This window comes from Uloborus diversus, chromosome 2 (genome assembly GCF_026930045.1).
Source record: "Uloborus diversus isolate 005 chromosome 2, Udiv.v.3.1, whole genome shotgun sequence".
Classification (NCBI taxonomy): domain Eukaryota; kingdom Metazoa; phylum Arthropoda; class Arachnida; order Araneae; family Uloboridae; genus Uloborus; species Uloborus diversus.
The window spans coordinates 169,745,648-169,773,297 of NC_072732.1; the positions used below are offsets into that span (position 1 = coordinate 169,745,648).

At 34.2% G+C, this 27,650-nt stretch overlaps 1 protein-coding gene across 1 annotated transcript in view; it reads left to right on the plus strand.

Annotated features, from left to right (window-relative positions):
• The first annotated feature begins 1,452 nt into the window (after positions 1–1,452).
• The window catches only part of LOC129216140 (ankyrin repeat domain-containing protein SOWAHB-like), a 257,028-nt gene continuing 230,830 nt past the window's right edge, over positions 1,453–27,650 (plus strand). The window contains exons 1-3 of the mRNA XM_054850297.1: positions 1,453–1,580; positions 7,397–7,458; positions 26,765–27,145. Coding sequence (XP_054706272.1) covers positions 1,454–1,580; positions 7,397–7,458; positions 26,765–27,145 — 570 coding nt within the window. The 5' untranslated portion in view covers position 1,453. The remainder of the gene's footprint in view (positions 1,581–7,396; positions 7,459–26,764; positions 27,146–27,650) is intronic.

Consider the following 27,650-nt stretch of genomic DNA (forward strand, 5'->3'; position numbering starts at 1 on the left):
TGGGACACTTAACATTTATTTGATCTTTCTTTCATGCATGCGGCAATAGATAATTTTGGAAGGCTCTTGCCAAGAGCCTTCCAAAAAAGAAAATTGCCCCTCAAACACCCACATAAAAATTTCAATGGCACATTCTGAGCCATACATCCCCCCCCCCAGGTGGGCACCCCTGTATAAGCTTGCTTCTTACCGACTACAATAGAAAGTTTAAATAGCTGATGTGAAGCGTTATAGGATTCCTCGTACTCCTATTAAATATCCTATAGTTTTTTATTTTATGGAAATGGATGAGCATAATATTTCTTAGCTAAAACGCATATTCTTTTGAATTAATTTTATTATTTTATACAATTTTGAGACACTTTTCTACACCTCTAGAGAAGGGTAAATATAGAGAATGATACTTTTAAATCTTAAGAAATTTAATGTTTCTGCTTTTCTTCTTATGTTTATGTTTTTTCTAAAGTAGCTAATAAAGTTTAAATTAAAAATTGAGAGGAGAAGAAATATAGGCGTTATAGAAGAAAAGCTATTTGTAACAACTGTATACCCTCTTTTTCTTCTCTCAAATTTTCAATTTTAATTTTATTATCTGTTTAAGAATTAACATAAACATAAAGATAGTAAGATCAATTTCAATTTTTGAGTGTTGGCAATTAAGAAATCATATACTTATTTTATTTCATACTTTTTAGTGCAAACCAAGCTTATAGAAATAGTCTTTAGAATTAAAAAAAGACATTTTAATATTTTAATTTCAAGTTTTAACGGCTTAAAATTAATCTGAGATGTAATTTTTTGAAAATTTAAACATATTACTTGTTGGGCGTTGTTTTGAGCTATATTTTTTTTCATTTGTGGGGGGGGGGGGGAGCTCTTGCATTGGAGGGGGTCTTTACGATCTCTAGTAATCCCTTGCTCTTAGGGGGGGGGGGCACCCCTGTGAACACGAATGCTATTTAATCATAACAGGAAAACAATAAATGCGATTTTTGGTTGGAATGCATTTCAAGTTCAAGAGAAAGTTTTAAAAGTTTAATTACGACTAGGCTTTGAACGAAAATACCCCCAAAATATGTACCAGATTTTGCAATCCAAGATTTCTCTTTTTAATTAAATTTTCAAAATTCTCAGTAAAAAAAAAAGTTTGAAAACATTTTTCAATTTTCCGCTTTTTTATAAATTAGCATTGCTTAGTTGTTTCGTTTGTTTCTAGGACGCTTTCCTCCCCCTCTCCCCCTGAAAAAAACAAAAGAAAAACAATTTGTATTTTTGCTGAACCGCGCATCAGCGCAGTGTAACACCTAAGAAAACATAAACAAACAAACGCGTATTCAGTAAATCTTACATCACAGCCTTCTTACAGCTTACGTCAGAATGTCGTCACTTCCGGAACCTAGCAGGAAGCGGATATAAATGTTTGAGTTCTCGCGCCCGTTGCCTGTTCAACAACATGGCGGACGAGTTGACATTTACGTGTGAAGCAGTTGTGAAATTTCTTTCTGATAATGGTGGTAAAGTTAACAATCACGAATTAATTAAGCATTTTAAGAAGTTTTTAAGTGGGCCTGACAGCCAACGTAAGTTTTTAATCTTAGCTTGCATTTTTGCTTTAATTTTAGGTCACTTCCCTTCTAATGTTTACGTTTTTCAAAACCCGTTATGTTTTGATATTTTCAATGGAAATGATCTTAGACTCTGAATTTCTTGCATACCGAATGTAAATTTTGCAGAATGTGTATGGTCGAGCTTTATTTCATGTTTTTTCCTTTTAAAAACGCCATTTGTTGATTCACACCACCTAAATCACTTACCTGCTCTACTTATTTCATGTCTTTGCTTTACCAAATTAGGGTGCTCAAACGGTTACAGAATTCTAGGAGTAGTCTTTGGTTTTACAGTTTGTTACATATTAACATTTCGAAGAATATTTCCAGGGACCTTTAATTGTTCGAAATTTCCAAATTTGTGAAATTAAAACTTCTATTAAAAAGCTATTCTATCCTGGAAGCATCAATATGAATTATTGCGTTTACATTGTATAAAATAAACGGTTTTAGCTAAGCTATATTGTGTTGTATACCAGGCACGAGTTATTGGAAACTGATTTCTTTTTAGTTAATTTTTCCAATGTGTGCTTCTCTGAGTCGTGACTTGGTTGCAGGGCTCAAAATAAGCAGTCCAGCAACTACTTAGCTTATTTCAAACGCTGCAACCAAGTCACGACTCAACTCACGCTGGTCATATTTTGCTACTGAAAATTTTGTTTTGACAAGTATGATTTCACATAGTGTTAACATTTTTCACTCATTAATTTTTATTTAAAAATTAGTTTGCAATTTGTAATTTTACGACCAGTCGCAGGGCCAGATTTAGGGGAGGGCAGGCGAGGATACTGACCCGGGGCCTCCACAACAAAGGGGCCCCCACAATAAAATTTTTACAAAATATCCTAACTTTCATGGGTCAAAATTATCAGATATATGCATATATATATCAAAATATTCGGATATATATCCAAGTATCGGATATTTTCGAAAATATGATCTTTTCAAACTCAGATTAGGGACCTCCACTCCTTCGTTACACCGGGAACTCCACACTTCCAAATGCGGCCCTAACCAGTCGTCATATTTTCCTAACTTTATACACTCTGCAGAGTTTGCTATAGCATTCTGCATAGCAAACACAAATTTCAAAAAGTGGCACTTGGTTAAATGGGCTTGTGTTCATTATAATGGAATAATTACGATAATCTTCTTCCCAGTGAGGCATGGACTGGCTAAATTATTTAAAATTACGCTAAACAGCATTTTGGCAACTAAGAAAAAGAAAATAAATCTAGATGTCAATAATGCCTCCAAATTTTCAGCCCTGCTTGATTGTTGATATTTTTAAATTATGCATTAAACATAACCTTTTAATCTAGCAGAAACTTAGCTATTCATCCTAAAAATCAAATGTATCCCGCAATAAATCCAAGGAAAGGTTATGCGGGTCTCACCCGGGGAGCTTAACCCCAAAATTTTTTTAGTGTTTCGCTGCTAGATATTGAGTTTATAGGCACTTGTTGGGTAATTACTGTGACCTCCCAAAAATTTCCTTATTCAGCAAATTTTTTTCTAGTGATTTGTCTTGGTGTACTTATATGTGCATACGCAGATTTTATCAGTCGGCAAAATTTGAGTTCCATTCGTCAAATTGAGGATTTCCACCCTCCCAAAAATTATGTTCATGATGCCCTGCATAAGCCACGGCTCTGGTTACGGAAATTTTACTACCTATACATATATGCGTGCTTTTGAGTCTCATACTATAATTTTCAGTTTTTATCACAAAAAGGACCATTAAAAAATAATCACCTAATGTGTTTAAACAAAAATGTTTTATTTTCAATCTTTTTTTTACTTTATAAAACATTGTACTAATTAATTTGTTTTTAAAATTAAAAATGCATGCATTTATCTTTCTTAAAAAAAAAAAAAATAATTGTTGATGCTATTAATTTTCTGATGTCCTTTTTCTAAAAATATGCATGCAATCTAGCAATAGGTCTCACATGAAAATGTGGCTCAAGATTGTTTTAATGTTTTCATTGAAAAATGAAAAGCCCTGGATAAAACTATTACTCGTAATAAAAATGTGGCTACTAAATTAAAAGTATCGACCCGCTACTGGCTACTAAATAAAAATTACAATTTTCAGGTTTATTTAAAAGACTAAAAAAGATTAAAAAATGAAAAAGCATTAAACTCGAAGAGCCATGGAACAGGGTATAATTTAGTGTTTCAGATCCAGGGAAAACACAGCTCCGGATTGATTGCACGCACTCTGTCAGAGCTAAACGAGAATTTTCAGTCGCGATCACTATCACTGCACCTGATTGTTTTTAATTTTGCTTTTCAGATGCTACATTGTTTTCATGCTTGAGTCTATTCTAGTCATTTTACTTATCCATAGCATTAAAGTGTTGAAAAACATTTCACATAGCTAGTTATTTCCTGCAAATATTTTTTTTAAATTATCCAAATTATACGTTTCTGTGACCATTTCAGAAATGTTAACTATATATCTTAATATATAAAAATCTTCTGTGCGGACGTTTGTCATCATAAGGCTTTTAAACGGCTGGACCGATTTTGATCAAATTTTTTGTGTGTCATTAAGTTGTGGCAAGGCATGGTTTCGAAGTGCGATGGATCGAATCGGAAACGTTTTTGTTAATTAATTAATTTAAACATTGGATGGATATATCTCCCAAATGATTAATATTTATTTTAATCTATTGTTGAGGGAGTACTGAAATAAGTATTTAAATCGTTGCCAAAGGACAATAAGAAATTCAGTTCTGCTTTTTGTAATGAATTTTCCTACTGTGATATGTCAATTGAGAATAGATAAAACATAGAGAGAGAGATTGAAGCCTTCATTTCTTAAAAGCAACGATTTTAGGTCCCGAGATATATTTTAAAGTCAAGTACTGGTAAAGTAAAGTTCACGCAAAACTCTGTGTGTTCTGTTGTGGTTGAACCATGTGACCGGAACAGTGCTTTAGGTTTTCCTAACCCAAATGATCAGAAAGTACCGTCCAAAGCAACATTTGTTTCTCGGCTCAAATCCATCGGAGTTTTCGCACCAATGTCCAGAATACTTTAATAATAAACAGATTAGTTTGATAATCCTTAAATGAAAAGATGATGGAATTTAAAGACGAAACAAAGTACATTTTCGTCCATATAAATTACAACAGGGTAGTTCAGTAAACAAATAATTTATATACGAAACAAAGTATATTTTCGTCCATATAAATTACAATAGGGTAGTTCAGTAAACAAAAGATCAGCGCAGTGGAATATCTTTATCGTTCATGGAAAGGACAAATTAGGCAATATTTGAAGTTTTAAAAGTTTTCGTTCAAAAGATCGGACCGCTAATTGGTCGGAATTGACTTCGCGCACTGATCAGCTGGATTACAGTAACGTGGTGGCTTGGCGACTTTGGCTTTAAACAATAGAGTTCCGTGGTCATTTGTTTACATTTCAAAGCTACTGTTAATGTAATGTATTGTATTTTTTGTTTATTTGGCGAAATATTTCAAATTGCAAATAATTGTTTTTCATTTTTAAAGAGTGTTTAGTCATTTTAGTTGAAGAATGTGTTTATTTTACATCGGGAGGGAGGATGAGTGACTTTCGCCCTTTCAGAGAACTATTTTTACCTTTATCATTTTTTTAAACGATATCTTTTCGATTGTTTTATTCTTTTTCATATGGGGGATGTTGCAGCGGGAATTCGCGTTTGTTCTAGATGGGTAGTTAGTTTTTTACACTTAATATCTGAGGACTCTTTATCTTTTGAGTATGGTTGAAGGAACAAGCCATCAAGTACGGGAGAAAATATATTTAATAAAACAACTGTTCAATGGGCATTAGATAAATCAAGTTATAATAAATATACGCATTTTGACACCAAGCAGCTTAAAACATTTTCTTTTTTCAACGAAACGGTTCAAACACTTGCTAGTTTATTGAAATTTTTTAACTTTTCAATTTACAAAGTTTGAACAGAATAACGTCTGTCGGGTCTTCTAGTATATGTATAATTTGTTATATATGTTCTCCTGCATGAGTTAGTGTTGACATACTAGTGTTGAGGTGTTGAGGTACTGGCTACTAAATAAAAATTATAATTTTCAGGTTTATTTAAAAGACTAAAAAAATGAAAAATCAAAAAGCATTAAACTTGAAGAGCTATTGGGCAGGTTATAATTTAGTGTTTCAGATCCTCTGATATTGGACACAAGGCACAGTTCTATATCAGGGCCCCCTTAGGGTCCGACTAAGATTTTTGAGAACACTGGACATGAAATTCATTTTGTGCCCCCCCCCCCCCATTCCCACTTATTCTATGTAAAGAAGCTGTAAAATATTTTGATACTTGCGTATTAACACAACCGGATGCTAAATTTGGTGATACTTCATATCACAATATAGTAGGTACTATGCATTTAAAAAGTAGAAGTGATATAGTATGCAATGATTATTAAAGATGTGGTTAAACTTTGCCTGGTGCAGTAAACCGTAAATATCAAAGTTATATCTATGATATAACCTTTAATAGTAAATACAGACTAAACTTGGAGTGGTTTTAGGATTTGCAAAGAGATCAGGTTTTTAAGGGGAATTTTTATCAACAAATAAGAAATTTCTTTCTTTCTTAGCATTTGCAAAAATATCAATATTATTGTACTCTAGATCATAAGTGAAATTATTATTTATTTTGAATTAGCATGGTAAATAAAGGGGGTTTTGGCCCCCTGAAATCTAAGAGGAGGGGCTTGTGCCTCAGATGCTCCTGCGGTAATCAGGCTCTGCGGCATTGTGATTCGAACGTCATTGATTTGTATCTAGCTGGGATGCCCATCTCTCCCAAGAACGATGGCGCACACTCCTCATATGGTAGGAAGCACCTGCTACATAGCATATGACGAGGGTTCCCAAAATGTGTTGCAGAACCCTAAAGCATGCCATTGTGAGTGTCAAGGGGTAACCAAAAAGTGGCCATGGTTCTAAATATATATATGTTGTTGTGCAGGACTGAAATAGAAGAATGTCGACTTTCACTGATGATTCACCAGAAATATTTGGTCTTTTGCTCGTGTTGCTAATATGTGAATATTGATGATCAGCAGTGAATGTCACTATATATCGACAAGATTTTGGACTTTCACACAAACATATATGTATCATGTGGCGAATACTAAAACTAGTTAACTAGAATTCAGATTTTTTCATGCTGCTTCCGGAATATATTGACACATTAAGGCTTTTTCATGAGTTTTAGGAAATGAGGAGTTGATTCCAATGTTATTAAACCACCGTTTCTAAACTTTATTCAATTTGAAGTATTTCTCTTGTTTCGAACAAAAATGCTCATCAAAAGTGAAACATTCTATTTTGCCAAATTTGTTGTTTCCTGGTTGTAGTACTCAATCCGCAATATATTAGATATTTATAAAGGTGCTGTGAGAAAATTCTAAGTTTTCAAAAGATGCCTTGAATAATAAAAGTTTTGCAACCTTTGTCATATGAAGATAATAAGAATGAGCCCCCCCCCCACAAAAAAAAAGAAAAAACCCTTTAAAAGACTCCCCTTCCCAAATAAAAAAAAACTTTTTCTATAGTCTGTCCTTTTCTGATTATGTCTTAAGAAATCGTTACTGAAATTGCCAATTTCATTCCCTCAATTTAAATCAAATATATACTGTGTTACTTATAGATCCTTCTTCTCCCAAAAAGAAAAATCATTCACATTTATTAATGTTTTTTTTGCATTATATATATACAGATTATGTACAGCACTTACATGTATATTAATATATTTCATTCAATTACAGCTAATGCAAGAGTTACTTTCAAAGAATTTGTCAATACTGTCGCTACAGTCAAACAAGAAGATGTAAGTACTATACCTTTCATAGAAAATGTTGCTTAGTGGCTTTTGCTTTAGAAATTAATTGAAATATGTGATTTATGTTATTAATTTTGCAATTCAGAAATTAGATTACATTCATGTGGATAAAATTTTAAGTTATTTTGTTATCTAAAGGTATTTTTCATTCTTTTGTTGAAGAGTTTTTAATCAAAACCTTGTTATGGCGATTATTTTTTAAAGTCATGCATAATTTTTCGGAAAAACCGCAGTTTATGGTTGGGAAACAATTTGAGGAATGTTTCCAAAAATTTCTCACACCCTTCATTATTTCTCTTAAAGGGGTTAGGAATGATTCTCTGAAGCTTTTCTGCTATCACTTTCATTCTAGAGCCTGGGGGTGTCAGAAAATGTATGTCCTGAGAAGCCCAAAAACCTACCTTGAAATTTTGCCCCCTTCTCACGGCATTTCGTTGCACCTCTTGATGCTATTTTCTACCTCCGTAAAAAGGGGAAATGAACGGAAAACACCTTTAGAGACACAGGGAATGATGCTATCTTTTGTCCAACTTCTTCCGTTCGGGGCACTCGAAACTCGGTTGAAACCATTCTGCAACTTGGTAATTCAAATCTTTGATAAGTTTAATCATGGTAAATCACTACATTTTGCTACTTCAGCAGAGCGTTCTATTTTCTCCATTATTTTTGGCTCAATTTTAAAAATTAATTTGTGTTAACACTTTTTTTCAACTTTCATTGCATGTTTCCACTTATTTTTTAACTATTGTAACTAATTTTTGGAATATTATTGTATTATAGTTTTGACCTTGTTATCTTAAAACTTGATATCTCGATTGTTTTCACCCTCCCTTCGACTTTGTGATATTGAGAGTATGCTGTAGTGCTTCGCTTTATGTCACACACACATAAAAAAAGATATCTGATTAGGCTAAAGCAGGGATGGCCAACCCGTATCACAGTGAGGTATGTCAGAGCAGTAACTGTGGCACAAGAAGACTTTTGGAACATTTAGAAAAATTAAAAAAAATGGGTAGGTAAGTGGTAATGGGTGGTATAGCTTAAAAACCAATGTACATCCCACATCATTAAGCTGGTTTAGAATTTTTCTCTAAACCCAATGCGCATCAATAACACAAATTCTACAAAACCAAGTATTGTTTTACAGACAGCGGTCCTTAATTAATGACATTTTCATCTCTAACTTTTTCACAGCAATGTTAAATTAGCAAAGTGTCAAGCCCATCTGGCTTAGCAACAATGGTGTGAAGAGGTTGGTAAGGTTTCGGACACTACAATAAAAACCATAGTTTTTACCGTCCTGGCCAAAACTATATTTTTAGAGAAATTGTATTTTCTGAGAAAATATTAAAAAGGCAATAAAACATATCGAAGTAATGTTTTATATTGAACATTTATTCAATGGTGGATAGAAGTTGAATTTTTGATTAAAAATTTCAATTTGTATGCATGAGTTTATTAAAAAAAAAGTAACCAAAATTTTCTATATTTGCTAATGTATGCAAATGAAAGTTAAAAATGTTGTGCAATAATTGGCAATTTTCAGCAAAAGAAAAACTATATAACGTTTGAGACTCTTTTACGTCTTTGTGTAGCTTTTCTTCTCTTGACTATGGTGCCATTTCTTGATGGTTGGTAGGTTTCGTCTTACGGATAAAAAATTAAATAGGACCGAAGATCCTGTGAACAGCATCAGTGATGCACAGACAATTTTCTCTGCATAAATCTGCTCACGGGTTGTCACTTATTTGCTGTGATTGCGCCAGGATAACAGGACGGTTGAAAAGGTGTTCGGTTGTTAGTTCTGTGTACGGGCAATTTCTCAGTGGCAGCACGTGACTCCTCCCCAGAGGCCAGCTGTGAATTTTTGCAATGTTGCAGATCCTGGCCTGTTGGAGGCCAGAGGGCTGAAACATATACTCCATAACTGTATCGAATGGTCAAATTGATACAGTTATGGATCGCTGGTCGAATCAGTGTGGTGTAGATAGTTTTTGAGGTCTAAATGAATGCTCTCCAATTTCTGTCACATATGTTTTTCAAGATTCTTAATTTTTTGAGTGATTTATTGACACATTTCTTAATTTGTTTTGTGAACCATAGTTCAGCATTTGGAGTAATTGCCAAATAAACAGGGCTTACTGTCTTTGTTAAGGGCAGATTGTATAGAGATAAGTTTGAAGAAAATAGATGCCTGTGTCTTCTGTCAGTTGAAAAATGGGTTATGATGTTTTCTGAGGGTTAAATTTCAACTTTCAGCTGAGTAAAAGGGGGTTGGGAGGAAAATCAAGCTATTATTATCAAATTGTTACTTTTCGGAACTAAAGATTTAACCTAAATTATTGTATACAATTTCTAAATATCACGCACATCTAAATAATATTCAAATGTGCTAACCATATTTTTTTATGTATGAAAACACAAGACAATGGAATTTATACGAATTAAAACTCACAAAAAGACTATAAATGCACAAATTCTGTTACAAGATATTCACCGCAAGAACTAAATTGGGGAATAGCAAATTTCTCACACCTCGTATGCTCAACCTTGTTAACTATAGACATACCGAAATAGCATTAACGGCTCCACATTAAGAAGAAAAATGCTAATGCATGTGCCTTGTATGCTCAACCTTGTGTAAATGCATGCAACAATTAAAGCCCCTTGCTTTCAGTGTAAAAAATTGCGCTTTTGAATAGGGTGTTTAGACACAACAAGTCAATAATTTTTCCTTTTAGATTCTCAGCAAGACGGATTAATTGTTTCCATGAGCAGTATAATTTCACTGTCGCCATTAGATATAATGAAGAATCCCATTTTACTTTTTTGGTTTGAGTTTTTTCCCCTTCATCTGGAGCATTTTTAATTGGTAGAGCTCGGCGCCGTCCTGCATTGCACGACTTTGCACGATGGGACGGCGGACCTGCGGTTGGCAAGGGTTCTGACACTCCAGTAAAAACCATGGTTTTTACTAGACTGATGGAGTTGGAGTCCAAAACCCTTGTGTTCAAAACTATTTTGTTTTGAGAAATTGTATTTGTGAGAAAATATCGAAAACCAAATAAAATGTATCAATATTGAACAATTATTCAACGTGAACATTCAACTTATTTTAAGTTAAATTCTTGTTTAAAAATTCAATTTTTATGCATGAGTTTATTTATTTTTTGATAATAATTGTAACCGAATTTTCCTGTGTTTATGCATTAGTGCCAATGAAAATGTTAAAGATATAGTGCAATAATCGACTTAAATGCAATAAATGTCTATTTTCAACTGAAAAAAAACCTATATGTATATTTGTGTCTCTTTTACGTCTTTGTGTAGATTTTCTTTTCTTGACTAGGGCGCTATTCCATGATTTAAAACTAAATTACCACATATCTACTAGGAAATGTGAATGATTTTCGTTTTTGTTTAATGTAGTAACAGAATGAAAATAAAAAAAGAAATTGCACAAGTTTTGAAAAATTGAATGCTTACATTTAATTACCAATTCATTGTTCTTTTACCTATGATTTAAAAAAATAATTTTAGGAAAATATCATGTCAAACCAAAGCCTCCTTAATACTAAATGCCTATCACATTTGCTTCAAAAAGCGTTCCTCTGACGGTACATTTACAACGCTACCTGGTAGCAATACATAGATGGCGTTGCTATGACGATGGATCTAAACAATTCAAATCAAAAGTTTGGGAGTCACATGTTTTTCAATAACACTTGCCTGGTCCTTTCTGTCATGCCGGGAAAATCAAGGTTAGGAAAAAAAAATGAATACTAAAAAAAGTATATTGTAACGGATCTGGTGCGACTTCCAACTTTCTTGAAAGGACGACACAGTTCTTGAGAAAAAGTACTGGAGCTTTATTTACACTATGTACAGGAGAGATCGTTAACAACTGCTAAATTAATTATCAGCAACTAAGCAAATATCACTCAACACCGTAAACTTAACGGTTACACACGTATTTACTTCCAAATACGAAAAAGAACACAGCGAAATGCCTCGCAATAAACAGAGCTAATACACTCTCAGTACAAATTCTCAATCGAAACTGACTTTTTATCATGCGTAATGGCTTTTTATACACACCGAAAGAGAACTCTCAAATATTCCACAAGATTCCCGAAAATCGTAGACCGTTATTTTATTTCTTTTCCATCCACAAATTTTATCATTCAGAAATGAAGGGACGTATACTTCCGCCGAATGTACAGGGGCTGTATATTCATTACAAGAAACTATTTACAGGTTACGTTATTACAATTATTTTAGATGGAAGATAATTTAATAAACGCCAAATTTAGACAAATTAATCACAAAAATAATAACTATCTACAGAATTTGTAACATTGCCCCCTTCCTAAGGACTGCACGTCCCAGGCAGTACGATCCCCAGAAAGGGTGCCAAACTTCTATCACAAGTTTATAAATACACATTAATTAATAACTAACAGATACAGAAAACACAATAATAACAAGAAATATTACTAAACATTAAAAGCAAAAATTATCTACAACTTTTGTGTTATCAACCATGGTTGTTTACGTAATACTCATGAACTATGGCTATAGTATGGGGCTAACCGATCATAATGTTCAACCCTAGGTTTTGAATTAGGTGATTTTTGGATCCTCACTACGACGTCATTCAGTCGGTTAAGGACTTTATGGTCCATCCCAATGCGACTGCAATTTGGGTGAAAGACCTTTCCGTCGGATGGGATTCCATAACCAAACCTTGTCGCCTTCGTTGAATTCATGTCCAGTAGACCTCGTGTCGTATCGGGTCTTCATCTTCTCCGTCACGATGTTGATTCGCTCCCGTGCGAAGTTATGAACGTCTTCCAACCGGGCCTGGAGATCCTGGATGTACTCCTCCGGTGATGCAGGCGCATCCGGAGGACGACCGAAGACGAGATCACAAGGTAGCCGAAGCTCTCGTCCGAAGAGCATCTGAGATGGGGCATATCCGGTAGTATCGTGGACAGCACTGCGGTAGTCCAGCAGGAATAAAGGTAGCTTCTTGTCCCAATCCTGTTGATTTCTGGAGACCATAAGCAAGAGATTATTCAGGATTGTGCGGTTAAATCTCTCCACCATGCCGTCCGATTGTGGGTGTAGTGGTGTTGTCCTAGCTTTCTTAATTCGGAGAATTTGACATAGGCCCTTAAACACAGCAGAGATGAAATTCTTCCCTTGATCGGAATGAATCTGCAAAGGTGATCCATAGCTCGAGATCCAATGTTGGACTAGAGTCTCTGCTACGGTGGTAACTTCTTGATCTGGAATGGGATATGCTTCGGGCCATTTGGTGAAATAGTCAAACAAGAATATATTTGTTCCCATCAGCAGTTCTTGGTAGAGGACCCAGGAAGTCGATCCCGATTCGTTCGAAAGGAGCTCCAACGTTGTACAGATGTAGCTTCCCTCTGCTTCTTTTCTTCGGTCCTTTACCAGCAGCACAGGCGTCACAAGAGTGGCACCACTTCTCCACGTCATCCTTCGCCTTGCTCCAGAAGAAGCACTCCCGAACTTTACTGAGGGTTTTCAAGACACCAAAATGTCCTCCAGTCGCACTACTATGAATTTCTTTCAGAACATCTGCAGTCCTTGATCGGGGAAGTAGTAACTGCCACCTTGATGTTTTGCCGTCATCAGATTCCCATTTTCGGTACAATACGCCGTTCCGTAAATGGAGTGAATTCCATAAAGCTCAGTATCTTTTTGTTGCAGAACTGAAGATGGAATTTTTCTGCCAGCTACGTCGCCGACTGTCACTTTCCGTGAACTCCAAAATTGGTTTTATGTCGGGGTCTTCAAGTTGACCTTTTCGAACTTGGTCGTCACTCCATGGATCAGGCTCTGATGATGTTAAAGTCACTGTCACCTGATACGCAGTAGGGCTAGTCATTCCATACTGTTTCTCGATTCGGGAACAGTAATGGTAGTTCTCAGGACAGGGTCTCCTTGATAAAGTGTCGGCATTACCATGAGACAACCCTTTTCGGTGCTTGATCTTCATGTCATATTCCTGGAGCTGCTGTATCCACCTGGCTATCTGGAGAATGACCCTGATTTCAGCCCGCATTATTTTTTTAAAAACCGCCTGATTTTGTTTATAGTACCTGATTTTGTTTATAGTAGTTTGTTTATAGTTTTGTAGATTGGGGGCTACAGTAACATTTGCTTGCTGGTGCTGAGGAAGTTTTAAAAATGCAATTTTAGATTAACTTTGTCGACGTGAGGGGAAGGTGTACGAGATTAGAATGCTTCTTTCTTGAAATTCCCGTAGTTCATTTAGCACTCTCTTTGACTTTAAACTCTTAAAAACGTTTACTCTCTTTGGTGATGTAAAGGTAACTGATGAGGCATTTTCTATACAAGATTCTGAAACTGCACCCTTAAAAGCACAAATAGCCATCTTTGATAAATTTAGCAAAAGGGGATCTTCTCCGAAGATTTTTTAAAATTGAAGTTTTAAAAACACTTTTTTAAACTATCTTTGGATACTTATAGATGAAGGGGTTAAAGGCTCACTCTTGTAAATTTTCCCAAACTGACCAAGTCCTGAAACATCAAAGTTTTGGCATCTTTGATGACTAAAGGGAAAGATATTGAGCTTACCCATGGAAGCATTTTAGAAATGGAAGTCTTAAAATCTTGATTTTTAAGCTATCTTTATTGATGTTAGGATTCAAGAGACATCCGCGGAAATCTTTTGAAACTAACATCTTGAAAAGTTTATGTGATCATTAAGGATGTAAAAAAAAAAGGTTTTCTCTCCCTCCCGGAGTTGTCGACACTTACGAGCAAACAACACGCAACTACACCGTGAAACTTTTAAATTAATTTTTTTAAACTTTTACATTCGTCTTTCAGGCGTGCCTATCTTAAGCAGGAATAGTAAGTGGAGGGAGCAAGTCCAATCATTACCTAAGCAAAAGCTTGGGCAAAGAGCTCTAGTCACGTGACTCAACAACGAAGAATTTTTGTCACGTTTTGCTTGAAACTAGCGAAGGAAACCTGCTCTCTTCCTATGATTTTCTTTAAAATCTATATCACGCAGGGTTCGCCAATATATATCACGGTAGAGTCATTCCACGTCAAATCAACACAATTTGGAGCAATTTTAGGACGCACCGTCACAGATCTGGATGAAACTTGGTACATCAAGAGATTTAACCTAGTTATGAATGAAAATGCTAAAAAAAATTTTTCTTTCTCCTCATTTAGCAGTTATTAATTATTGATTATTCAAATTTTTGTTTAAAAAATGCTACACTTTGAGACTGTTAATCCTTGTTTTCTCAGAAACTATAAAAGATACAAACCTGATATTGGTCTTGTTTTAAAGCTCTTTTAATCTGCTTCAATTTGATATGCAACTTCAGATTAATATGAAATCCTTTGATATGAAATTCAAATTTTTTTAATTTAAAATTAAATTTAAATAAATTTTAAAATTTAAATTTCTTAAAAACAGACAATTTTAAAATTTTGAAAAAAATTACAAAATTACTTTGTGTTATCCTCTCACATCTCACCAAGTTTCATATTGGGATCTTAATGGGATCAGTTGATACAGGGAGGACAAGTTTCACATATCTGCCAAAATATGGGTTATTGTGCTGAATAGTTATTATTTTATGTACAAAATAAATAAATAAATATGCTTCATACATGTTCACTTTTTTATGCAGAACTGTCTACTAGAAATGAAGTTTTTCTTAGTACGATTTGTTCCTGAAAAATAACTCATTAATAAAAATATTAATCATCTAAATCTCATTTTATTGAGAAAAATAAATTAAAAAGAAATAAAATTTTAAAAAAGGAAAGGAAGAAAGGGGAAAAAAAAGAAAATATTTTCTCTGGGGATGTGAACTTAAAATAATCCACTGCAAATTCAGATCTGAAACAGTAAGCTACCCTTTTCACCCCCTTTGCTAACAAAATGAAACAGACTGGGGGTGGCTATTGAGAATGAGATCCAATGGTTCGTTCTGCCTCACTGCTTTTTTCTCCACCTGTCACTGGTTTGGGATTGACCAATTTTTCAACATGTTTCATGTTTTTGCTTGTGGAGTTCAGTCAGCAGTACCATAAAATCTCAAAAGCACCCCCCCCCTAGTTTCAAAAGATAACTTACTAATTCCAAAAAAAAGGGGGGGGGGAGGTTATAATCAAATTTTGTTTTTGTAAAATTTGCCAAAATAATTGTTTGTAGCAATATTAATTTTAGAGTACACAAAATAAGTAAATAATAGTTACTATTAATATTAAAGAAAAGGGAGAAATGAATTAATAAAAGCCTGTCATAATTTTATGGCATGGGGGCGACAATATTTTTTTAAAAGAAAGGATTTTGCACCTTAAGTTACCAAAACCCCTTCCAAAAATAATCAAAAGCAGTACACTCACATGAACTTCTTTTGTAACACATATGAACTGAACAAAAAGAAAAGTGCCCTTGCATCAAAAGGCGTCTAGATTTTTGGAAGGAATAAAACTAAAACTATTTTTTTTTTTTTTTGCAAGATCCTTTTTTTTTTTTTTTGTTTGTCTTTTTTTAGAAAAGAAAACCAGCACATGAAGAGGGAAACTAAACCTCTAGAAATGCTTGCCAAATAGAGCATAAAATGTTCATTTTTATTTATTTATTTGGGAGGGGGGGTGAAGGGATGAAGGAAGGGATAAAGATGATCTGAAAATTTTTAGGAGAGGGGAGGGGGAGGGTATATTTGGGATTGCAAAATGATCCTTCCACAAAAAAGGGGGGGGGATAGAGGGATTCTTTCTGGTGTTTATAATACTTTCTTGTTCTGTAATACACAATTCCTGTTGAAACTATCTTCAGTCAGCATTCAAGCCTTGTCTTCTGCTGTGCAAACTTCATTTCTTTAACTTTCAGTTATTTTATTTCAGTTGGTTTATATCAGAACTGAAACAGTCTATTTTTAAACTAATTTTGACACTCAGCGTATTTATATTATTTGCTTTTTATTTAATTTTATCATGAATCATTTAAATTGTTGCAATCCGTTCAAAAAGTATTCTCACTCACACATAAGAAAAGGATTGAGATCTGCAATGCCATGGATGTATTCATTTGTACCAGAAATGCCTGAAAAGTCTAAAATATGTGACAGATGCAGAAAGGAGCTTTTGCGGTTGAAGAAAACCGCTGAGTCAACTGTAGATAATTGTGCCTCCACTAGTCATGAATCACCAGGTGAGAACTTAGATAGGGAAAGTGAGAGTGACAATTACTCGGACAGATCATTACTTAAAGACTCATTCAGATCATTAAATGACTCTATTGTTCAGTTAGGTGAATCCCCGGTCAGCAAGAAAAAAAGAAGATATAAGAAATGTTCTCATATGAAAGCAAAAAAAATTAGCTCTGCAGTGAAAAGAAAACTTCTTCCAATGATGATTCCGATAGTGAGAAAGAGAGTCCAAATAAGGAAATGGTTGATCATTTGATACAAGTTTATCAAAATTGTAAAAGACAATGATATTGACTCTATTGCCAGATAACTGGAGCATTAGAAAAATTTCTGAAAAATTCAAAATATCGAACTACCATGCACGCCAAGCTAAAAAGCTTTTAAAACAAAAAGGGGTTTTGTCCACTTCCAATCAACATCCAGGGAAAAATTTGCCCATAGAAACTTCTGAGATTATAAAACAATTTTATGAAAGTGAAGATATAAGTAGGCCAATGCCAGGAATGAAAGATTGCATTTCAGTGAAGGACAGTGAAGGCAATAAAGTTAAAATGTCTAAAAGATTAATGCTTTGTAATCTAAAAGAAGCATACAAACTTTTTCAAGAAATGTATCACGATGTCAAAGTTGGATTCTCCAAATTTGCCGAATTAAGACCCAAGAATTGTATTTTAGCAGGACAAAGTGGTACACATGCAGTTTGTGTGTGTACCATTCATCAAAATGTTAAATTAAAAATTGAAAATTCCAAAATGAGCTGGACCACAAATGGAAAGATAAAAAAAATATACAGATTGTCTTGTAAAAATGGTGTGCAACCCAGCTTCCATTGACTGTTATTTTTCGAATTGTGCAAATTGTCCTGGCATTGATGAGATACAGAAAATATTGGAAGATGGTACAGAAGAAAATATGATTGAAAGGATAACATTCCGCCAATGGATTTATGTAGACAGATGCAATCTGGAAACTTTACAAAAACCCACCATTGAGTTCATTGAAATTTTTTGTAATGATTTGAAAGTTCTTCTTCGTCACGACTTTATAGCTAAACAGCAGAGTTCTTTTATGACCCATACAAAAGGAAATTTGTCTCAGTTTGAGGTGGCAGTAGTTTGCGACTTTTCCGAAAACTATAGCTTTGTTTTGCAAAATGAAACACAATCATTTCACTGGAACAGAAATCAAGCCACAATTCACCCTTTTGTTATATACTTCAAAAATGAAAACAAAATTCATCACCTTAGCTTTATTGTAATCTCAGAATGTCTTGAGCACAACACAGTAGCTGTTCACCTATTTCAACAAAAGCTAATAAATTTTTTAAAATCTAAATTGAAGAAAAGGTTAGACAAAATTTTTTATTTCTCCGATGTGGATCAGTTGCACAATAGGGTGGATCGAAAAAAATGAAATTTTGAATCTTAATTTGGAATACCCACCAAAAGCTGTGCATGTGTAAGAACAATACACATGTAAAATATTATCAAGTTTGAAGAACTCCTTGAGGGTCCTACCAAGGCTTGAACTTCTCCAAAAATAGGAAAAAATGTCAATCTTCCAAAATTTTTATGAAAATAATAAGGTTTAAAATTTTTGTTCTAATGCCATTAAAATGTTAATTTTTAACACGTTTTTCATGTATCTTCAAAATTATTTACATTCTTTGCAGTATTAGGTTCGCAACAAGTTTGTAAAATTTCGTGAAATTTCCAAAAACTGACTTCTTTTAAGCTTTTTTGCACATTGCAGTATTTTTTCTTTTAAAGTCCAATTTTTTTTTATTTTTATTTATTTATTTATTTTTTCTTTGCAATGACTGTGCAGAATGCAGTTTTAAATGTGAATGAAATTATACTTTATTTTATTAACAGCCCAGCACCTACGACAAGGAGCGTAATTGCTTCAAACTGGACCAGTGGTAAATTGTCGCACCTGTCTAGCAATTTACTTATTGGTCCTGCGAAAATTCAAATGGACCAGCAGTTTCACCATCAAGTAATGTGAACAGGTGACGCAAAGGCTGCTCGTATGCTGTTCGTAGATTGACCATGGGACAGGATGTCTAATTTATTTCTCTATTGCCGCAATTGCACCGTTCTTTTTTTCTGGTATTCGTGGCCGTGCCATCACAGCCAAAAGCTAAAAGATCCTTACGGCTTAGACAAATTTTCATTTCAAAAATCACATTGCTGTCGCGACATGTTTTTCCGTTCCAGAAGTTGGTGCCACATAACCCAAATAAAGAGATTTGGATTTTTCATCCATGGATTCCTCGCTTACGGTTCTTCTATAGTATCTGTCTCCAACCATTTCTTTTTGTCATAGTTTTGACTTTTCGACTATCAAAAATGTACTTTTCGAACCCTTTCACTTCTAGTTTGCAAGTTTTGAAGGGAAGCACGTAATTCGTCTGTGACACCTGTGACACTTCTGTCGCTGTCTTCGAATTTTATTCCTATCAACGATTTTAGAGCGATAATTATTTGACACAGTACCAAAATCCTGTAATGTTTCTGAAGCAATTGCTGCAGCACATCGCACATCTGTCAGAAATGCCGTATTGGTAGCACACTCTTGATAGCGTTGGCAGAGAAAGCCTCATTTGTTTCACTTTTGAAGTGACATCAACACCAAAAAATGTTGATAGCTCTGTTGGCGGGAGTATAGCCGTTGAAAATTTTTCTTCTTCTGGAATTGAAACAAAATTTTGCTGTTCCTCATCAGTGTTATTACAGCATCTTGTTACGTAAGTGAAAATCGGAAAAAATTATTGATCCTGTCATTCAACGAAATGCCTATTTTTGCCACCCGGAAAATATTCTCTTGACAGTGATCACTGATGAACGAAGTACATCAGAGAACTGACTTTGCGAAGATTTTGAAGGCCAGACAAGTGGCTTCTGTTCATGAAGAAATAAAAGAATTCTATAATTCAAGGATTAACTTTTATACATCAGACTACTCTGATGTTATCAACCGACAAGAATGTGCAATAACTGCCACCTTTCTCCTATTTTAGCTGGGATATCTAATGAATCTTCAACAATGGATTGAAAACACCAACGCCAATTTTTCGTTCGTTTAGTTCTCCTGTCACACTCAGGTGGTGGAGCTCTGTGCTAATGTGGTTACAGAAGCTTCTTTGTTTGTCATTAGTCAATCGGCAAGAGATGGCTTCATAAGAGCAAAAATCAAATCTCGAAGTATCATGTCATCGTTTGAATCAAAAAATGATTTCAAATAGGTTTCATGAATGGATGTGACGAACTACTATTTTCTCTGATTTTAACTAACTGATACTTTTCAAATCCCTCATTTTGTGAAACATTTATGCTTATATGTCAGAGCGACTGTGTGTGAGTAAATATACATTCTTTGTAACCAATGCACTTCTCTCTGTTTTTTTAGTTAATACAATTATTTTGATGGTTTACTTCTAATGTAAAATGAGTAATAAATTTATGCTTAATACATGTGGCTCGGCAGATGGAAAAGGTAGAATGGAAATGCAGCCACCTGTTTTTAGTGGATGCTCGGCTGTTAATGTAATAAAGTTTAGCTTCACTTCCGTTTAAAATTGTATTCTGTACAGGCGTTGTAAAAAGGAAAACTGGACTTTAAAAGAACTATTGCAATGTGCAAAAATAGCTTTAAAAAAGTCAGGTTTTGGTTAATTTCGCGAAACCAAACGGCTTATGTGCGAACTTAATGGTGCAAAGACTGTAAATAATTGTGAAGATAAATGAAAAGAGTGTTCAAAGGAAGCATTTTAACCGTATTATAACAAAAATTTTGAATCTTATTATTTTCATAAATATTTTGGAAAATTGACATTTTTTCCTATTTTTGGAGAAGTTCAAGCCTTGGTAGGACCCTCAAGGAGTTCTTCAAACTTGATAATATTTTACATGTGTATTGTTCTTACACATGCACAGCTTTTGGTGAGTATTCCAAATTAAGATTCGAAATTTCATTTTTTTCGATCCACCCTACTGCACAATACAAAAAAAAAAAAAAAAAAAGAATTTTTTAAATCTATGCTGCCATGAAAGAGATTTTGGTATTGAGGCTGAGTGGCATTTTTCTGCCACTGCTCACGATAAAGGCCCATGTGATGGCGTGGGTGGTACACTCAAAAGAGAAGGAGCAAGAGCAAGTCTTCAAAGGCCGCATGAAAACCAAAGTACGACACCTATGCAACTGTACCAATGGGCAAAATCTGACCTTTCAAAGACCATGTACTTCAGTTACGCCAGCCAAAATGAATATATTCAAAACGCAGAACAGCTCTCTCATCGTTTCCAGCAAGCAGTGCCAATACCAGGTACCCAAAAGCTGCATGCCTTTATTCCCTCAAGCTGTGGAACAAAGGTGAGCGCCAAGGCATTTTCTTTTTCTCCACCATCCACTGAATATTCTGTCATCTCAACTGGAGAAAATGTTCCTTTAATGATGAAAGATCTCAATGGATATGTCATTTCCATATATGATAAAAAATGGTGGCTAAGTTATGTTTTGTCCAAAAATGAAGATAATGAAGTGAAAGTCACTTTCCTCCACCCACCAGGACCTTCTCCTTCATTTTCATATCCAACAGTGCCAGACATTCTATGGATACCTTGTTCGGACATTATTTGTAAAGTTAAATCCCATCACGCCAACAGGGTGGACATATACTCTACCAGCTGAAGAAAAGAACAATATTGTAAATATTTTGCAGCTTAGAGAGTAAAAAACTCCGACAAATGTAGGACAATGCTGACGTTCTCTCTTTTTTTTTTTTTTTTTTTTAAAGAGTTAGTGTGAGTTTTATTTATTTTTTTCCATTATTATTTTAATTTCATTCAATTTTAAAGTAGGTGTAAGATATTAGAAGGTTTTACATTACTATTAGCAGTTCATTTATAGTTTCCTGTGCTAATTTAATAACTTAGAATAATATTTGAGTAATCCATCAGAAAGGTATTTTGTCCAAAATGCAGAAACTTTGATATATGTAAAACTTGTCCTCCCTGTATCATCTGATCCCATTAAGATCCCATTATGAAACTTGGTAATATGCTAGAGGATAACACGAAGTAATTTTGTGAATTTTTTCAGAATTTTAAAATTGTCCATTTTTAAGAAATTAAAATTTTAAAATTTAATTTAATTAAATTTTAAAATTATTATTTTTGATTTTATGAAGTTGTACATCAAATTAAAGCACATTAAAAGAGCTTCAAAACAAGACCAATTTCAAGCTTGAATCTGTTATAGTTTTTGAGAAAATGAGATTTAACCGTCTCAAAGTGCATTTTTTGATGAAAATTTGAATAATTAATATTTAATAACTTTTGAATGAGGTGAAAGAATTTTTTTTTTAGCATTTTCATTCATAACTGGGCTAAATCTCTTCATGTACCAAGTTTCATCCAGTTCTGTGACGGTCCGTCCTAAACCGTGTGATGATCTGACACGGAATGACCCGGTAGGGGAGGGTGACCCAAAGCGGGTAGGTTTTCGAAGACCGCTCAAAAACTGATTTTTGTATTATTTCAAACCCAATATTTATTTATTGTCAAACTTTACAAACATTTGAAAAACCCGCCTTGCCTTACCAGGAAGCCTGAAGCGGGTAAGCTTAATTCATTGTGGTTTGGTACATTTGCCTATCAAATTATAAATGATTAAAATAGTTGACTAGCTACCTGTCATTATATAAAAAAATGTAAAACAGTTGTACTTGTCCAATTTAAAGTCAGCAGTTTGTTCATAAAACATAAAGAAATATTTGATTATGTTAATAGACTAATTAATTGCCATCCTAAAAAATAACTTTTTAAAGTTATACTTATCCTGTTGAATTAGAAAATCTAAGTCAGCACACGAATCAAGAAATTATAAATAAACATATGATTAAATCCTATACACGCTTTGCCCAAAGGCACGTTTTTTATTTCAATAACTAGCTTTTGCTCGCGGCTTCGCTCACGTTGATGTAGTTTTTTTCAATTGATTTAAGTTAATGGTCATTACAAGCAGAGATCAAGTAGTTACCAAAAAATTGTTTGTCTCTAGTTTCGCCAACATTTCAAGTTGTCTGCCCCCTTAAATGTATCAAAAGGTATGATTAAAACTGAAAATTAGGGGGAAGGGGAGTAAATGTCGGCAAAACTGAGAAGACACCCAAAAATCACAAAAAATAAATCACGAAAACGTTCAGGAGTTGTAAAGAAGTCAGTTTGAGCAATTCCCAAAATATCCAATTCGAGTGAGGTCAACTATTCTCAAATAAAGTGAAACAGTTCCCGTATAATCCCGATCTCCATCAAACGCATAATATCCAGCGCTCCACCTGCAATCTAAATTATTGTATAATGTATAACTTCTTACCGTAGAAATCGTCCCAAAATAGGGTCAACAATGATGCTACCCGAAATGTTTCCAATAAACAGTAAAAATTTGGCAACTGTTTGAAATTGTGTGCAAAGACAAAGTAATGGAAGTTTTTGCGCTGTTTATGAATTTGCGAATTAGTTGGCGAATTATTTTGCGTGTTAACAATTTAAAAAAAAGAAATATTAAAGAAATGGCGATAGTTGGTTACATGGTGAAAACCGAGAAACACAGTACTACGTGGTCTTTAGCTTTTAAAAACAGCGACAGTTGAAAAAAATGCCAAATGCCTTAGCTATTGAAATGATTCCACAAAAAAAGTTTGGCTGGATTCCAGCTGATTGATTAAATACCCAGTCAATACAAATAAATAAATAAAAAAAAAACCATTAATTGCTTCAAAGTTGCATTAAAATGGAAAAAAAAAAACCCAGCCAAATCCTTGTATTATTTGCCAATCTTGTGCAAAAATCTTACTTCAAGATTTGACTTGAGAAAAGCCTTGAACAGTCACGAAAAGCAAAGATAGTCAACAATACAATAGTCGCTATCGACAAGGAGTTGAGATGATACAAAATATTGTATTGTGTTAAGGAAAGCCTTCGAACATGGAACTAAAAAGCTCATAACTCGTTTTTTATTCTACTTAGAAATTTCGAACAGGTGCCATTTTCAGCAGAAAAATCAGAGCTTTCGATGGATGTGTCTTTTTTATTTTATTTTAAGCACGGTTGCGCCATGCTGTTTCACTGTTGCTTCGCTGGAACTGATTAAAACTCGGGGGTGTTCATGTAAATACGGCATACGTATGCATTGCCGCTTACACACCATGGGGGTTGGGGGGGGGGGGCATACGAAGGCCTACCCTCTTTGAGCCACCCTCCCTTATAAATCCGATATTTATTTTGAAAATATCATGATATTTTGATATTTTTGATCTTTATTTTTTCTAATGCGGTATTTTCAATGTAAAAATTATTAATCATAGCAATATTATTTATTTATTACTAAAATTCCCCCAAAAGTTATGTACTATATTTTTATGATGTAGGGTAGACCGGGTCACGTTTACGAGGATTTTTTTCAATGAATTTTCTAATGTTTATGTTTTAACTTAGGAAATTTTAGACATTGCGGATTTGTGAAGCAGTTAATGGAGTCAAAATTGGTATATTCAGCTGTTGCACAGCTTGTGTTTTTTTTAACCGTTGAAAAAAAAAATATTTTTGAGTCCAAGTCGGTTGTGTAAACTTGCCCCGGGGCACATTTACGCATGTTTATTTTGACACCTAACGTGGTTCTGTTATTGTTTTGAATTTAATGTTTTCCCATCTCAAAAATAAAGCAAATATAATTCAGACTGAACTGTGTTTAAAGTTGAAGCTGAAAGGGCATGAAGACAGCACTGTATGATTGTAAGCTACAGGATACGAATGTGTAACTTAATTAAAAATTAAATGGTAATTTTAAAAGCTAAATTGCGGGAAAATACTAAAAATATTTGAGACAGTTTTGAGCGAAAAAAAGTGTTAGGGGCACGTTTAAGTTAGATACAGTAAGAATGATCGTAAAGGTGCTCCGACGTTCAACGTATGAACTTGCCCCGTCGCCAAGTTTGGATTTATTTTTAACGTGGAAAAAAAATTAATAACAATATAATCATACAAATACAATTATCAAACTAGCTTGTTGTGGCCATCACGAAACTTTCTTCTATATTTTTCTTTTCTTTCTGATCCTTCCCCATGCTTGACGAGGAAGCAATATTTCCAACAAAAACAAAATTACGCATGCAAAAACTGAAAGTTATTTTAAAAGCCTTGCTTAAATTAATTACAAATATTTTATTTGTTAACAAACATAAGATGGCAACAGTTAAAAATTTTAAATCATTGAGATAATCTTTCCGATCATTTCCATACAATTAAAATCACGAGAAATACGCAGACGACAATCTATTACGATTTATCTTTCTTATTGTTGCATTAATAAAGCTATTTTTATTCGCAAAAAAAAAAAAAAAAAAAAAAAAAAAAAAAAACCAACACCCTGGAGCGATTGGTGTCAAAATTGAACCAAAGCCTGTACATAACATATGGATGTTATGGTAACATATGGATTCACATATATTCCAAATTTCAACCGGAACATAGCATTACTTCTTGAGATAGGGCACTCACAATGGAAAAAAAGAACGGGCGATTGCGCTACCCCCTTTTTAGCTATTGACACCAAAATAAAATCAGCTTTTATACCCTTTAAAGGCTACTTGCCGATAAATTTTTCTTTCATTCCGTTCATTATTTCTTGAGATACGGCAGTCACAATTGACGACAAAAAACGTTCTATAGCTCAACCCCCGTTTGAGTTATTGGCACCAAAATTGAATCAGCACTTGTTCCTGTTACTGGCAACATATGAACCAAATTTTGTTTGATTCCGCCAGTTACTTCCAGGGGAATAGCAATCACGCGTAACTCAAAAAACGTCAAATTGATCCACCCCGCTTGGAGGAATTCGCGCCAAAAACCAATGAGCACAAGTTCACATAGGGGTACATATGTGTACCAAATTTCATTCGATTTCATGTAGTAGTTTTTGCTGTAGAGCAGCCACAAAAAACTGGTCACACACAGACGTGACACACACACAGACAGACATTTTCCAAAAATAGTCGAAATGAACTCAGCACACCTAAAAACGTTCGAATCCTTCGAAATTCGAAAATTTGCACGAATCCAATACTTTCTTCTATATATTAGATATAGAAGAAAGTAAAAAGGATAAAATTCTGATGCTAATTTTTATACTTTTTTTTTTAACAAAGTATTATTTATTCACAATAAGCTTCAAAACGTTCAACACAAAGTTTACTCAACTTGGTAGAAAACAGATTATTATTTCTGCTTGCTGGACCGAAGCTAGACTAATGCTCAAAAACTTGAGAGAATATTTGCTGGGGAGTAGCATCAATCTGTTATGACTGTTGGCTCTCCAGTTAAAATTCGTTTTGAAAAAAGGGAAACAGGCCCCATGCGTCAACGTGCCTTGCTCTAACCTATTAATACAACATTAATACAACAAAGTAATATAATATTCCTTTTTTTTTTCTTTTGTATTCATAAAAATATTAGTAATGTAACAATTGTAATTCATTTTAAAAGTGCCTAATTAAATATTAAACGTTGTTCAGGAAAAAAAGGAAATGTCTTATGTCTGTACACCGGCTAAATGCATATTTTTTATGTGTAAAAGTAGTTAACAGAAGAAAAATGAGTGAAACAGCTCATGCTAAATTAACTCCATTAAAATTAATAAAAATGTAAAATGAAATATTTGATATAAGTAATGAAAGAAACCTCATTTTTAAATTAACATATTGTAATAATAATATTGGAAAATAAAGAGTGATTTGAGGATGCTTTTACTATTTTGTCGACTTGAGTTTGTGCTAATTGAAAATATCGGATATGTATCAAAATATCCGATATATATCAAACTATTGGATACTTTTGAACCCAGCGTATCACGTGACTTGGGCTCTCTCCTTCACGAATCCCTTCCCTCCATTTTATCTCTTCTCAATGGTGCCTATCCCTCCCAAGAGTGTACTGGAAGAATAGATTTCAACCGTTTTGAGCAATTTCTAAAAATAATTTATCTGTTCATTTTAGGGTGTCAAGTACGTTGTCCTCAAGAAGAGATGCTTCAACGAAAAAAGTGAGAGTTCCTCATCAGACAGCCTCTCCAAAGGAAGCACTGATCAGACAACTGAAGCAAAAAAATGCCGGCTAAGTAATAGTTCGGAAAGTTCTCAGAGTAGCTCGATTTCGAGTATTCTTCACAGTCATTCCAGTCCCTCGATTTTGGGCTCGCTTCCGTCATCGGCAGATCATTCCAAAACGTCCTCACCTGTCCTCTGGAGCTCTGATTTACCTCCAGGTCATGTACCACAGCCACCTCCTAGACGTAAGCATTCCATGCGGGGGAAAGAGAACAGAAGTGCCAAATATGAAGAAAGCATTCGACAGATAATCGAAGAAAAGGAAGTAGCGGTAAGATGTTTATTTTTATTTATTTTATTTACAGTGAAACCCGAAGGGACTGGGTTAAAATAAATGTAAATTACGGGAAATAGATGGAAAGCAGAAATCAAATAGAAAAAAGAAAAAGGTAGTAAAGATGACTCTCTTTTAAAAGGTATATATCTATATTCAGTGGCGTATCTAGCATTGGTGACTTCCGGGGCGTTAATTTGTGGTGTCACTACTACCCTTCCTACAAATGCAAAAAAAAAAAAAAAAATAGTATTCTGTGTAAACATGAAATTATACAATAGCCCGTCGAGAGGCCAAAAAAGTAAGGGAGTTTCTGAAATTGATAGCCCCTTAATTAAGTCAAAACATACTTCAAACACAGGGAAAGATGATGGGTTTCAGTTTTTTGGTGTAAGAGAAAGTCACTACTAGGTATAAGTAGGTATTGCAATACCGATACCGAATACCGGTATTTGCTGAGGTAAAATACCGGAATTTTCGGTATTAGCTGAAAATAATGAAT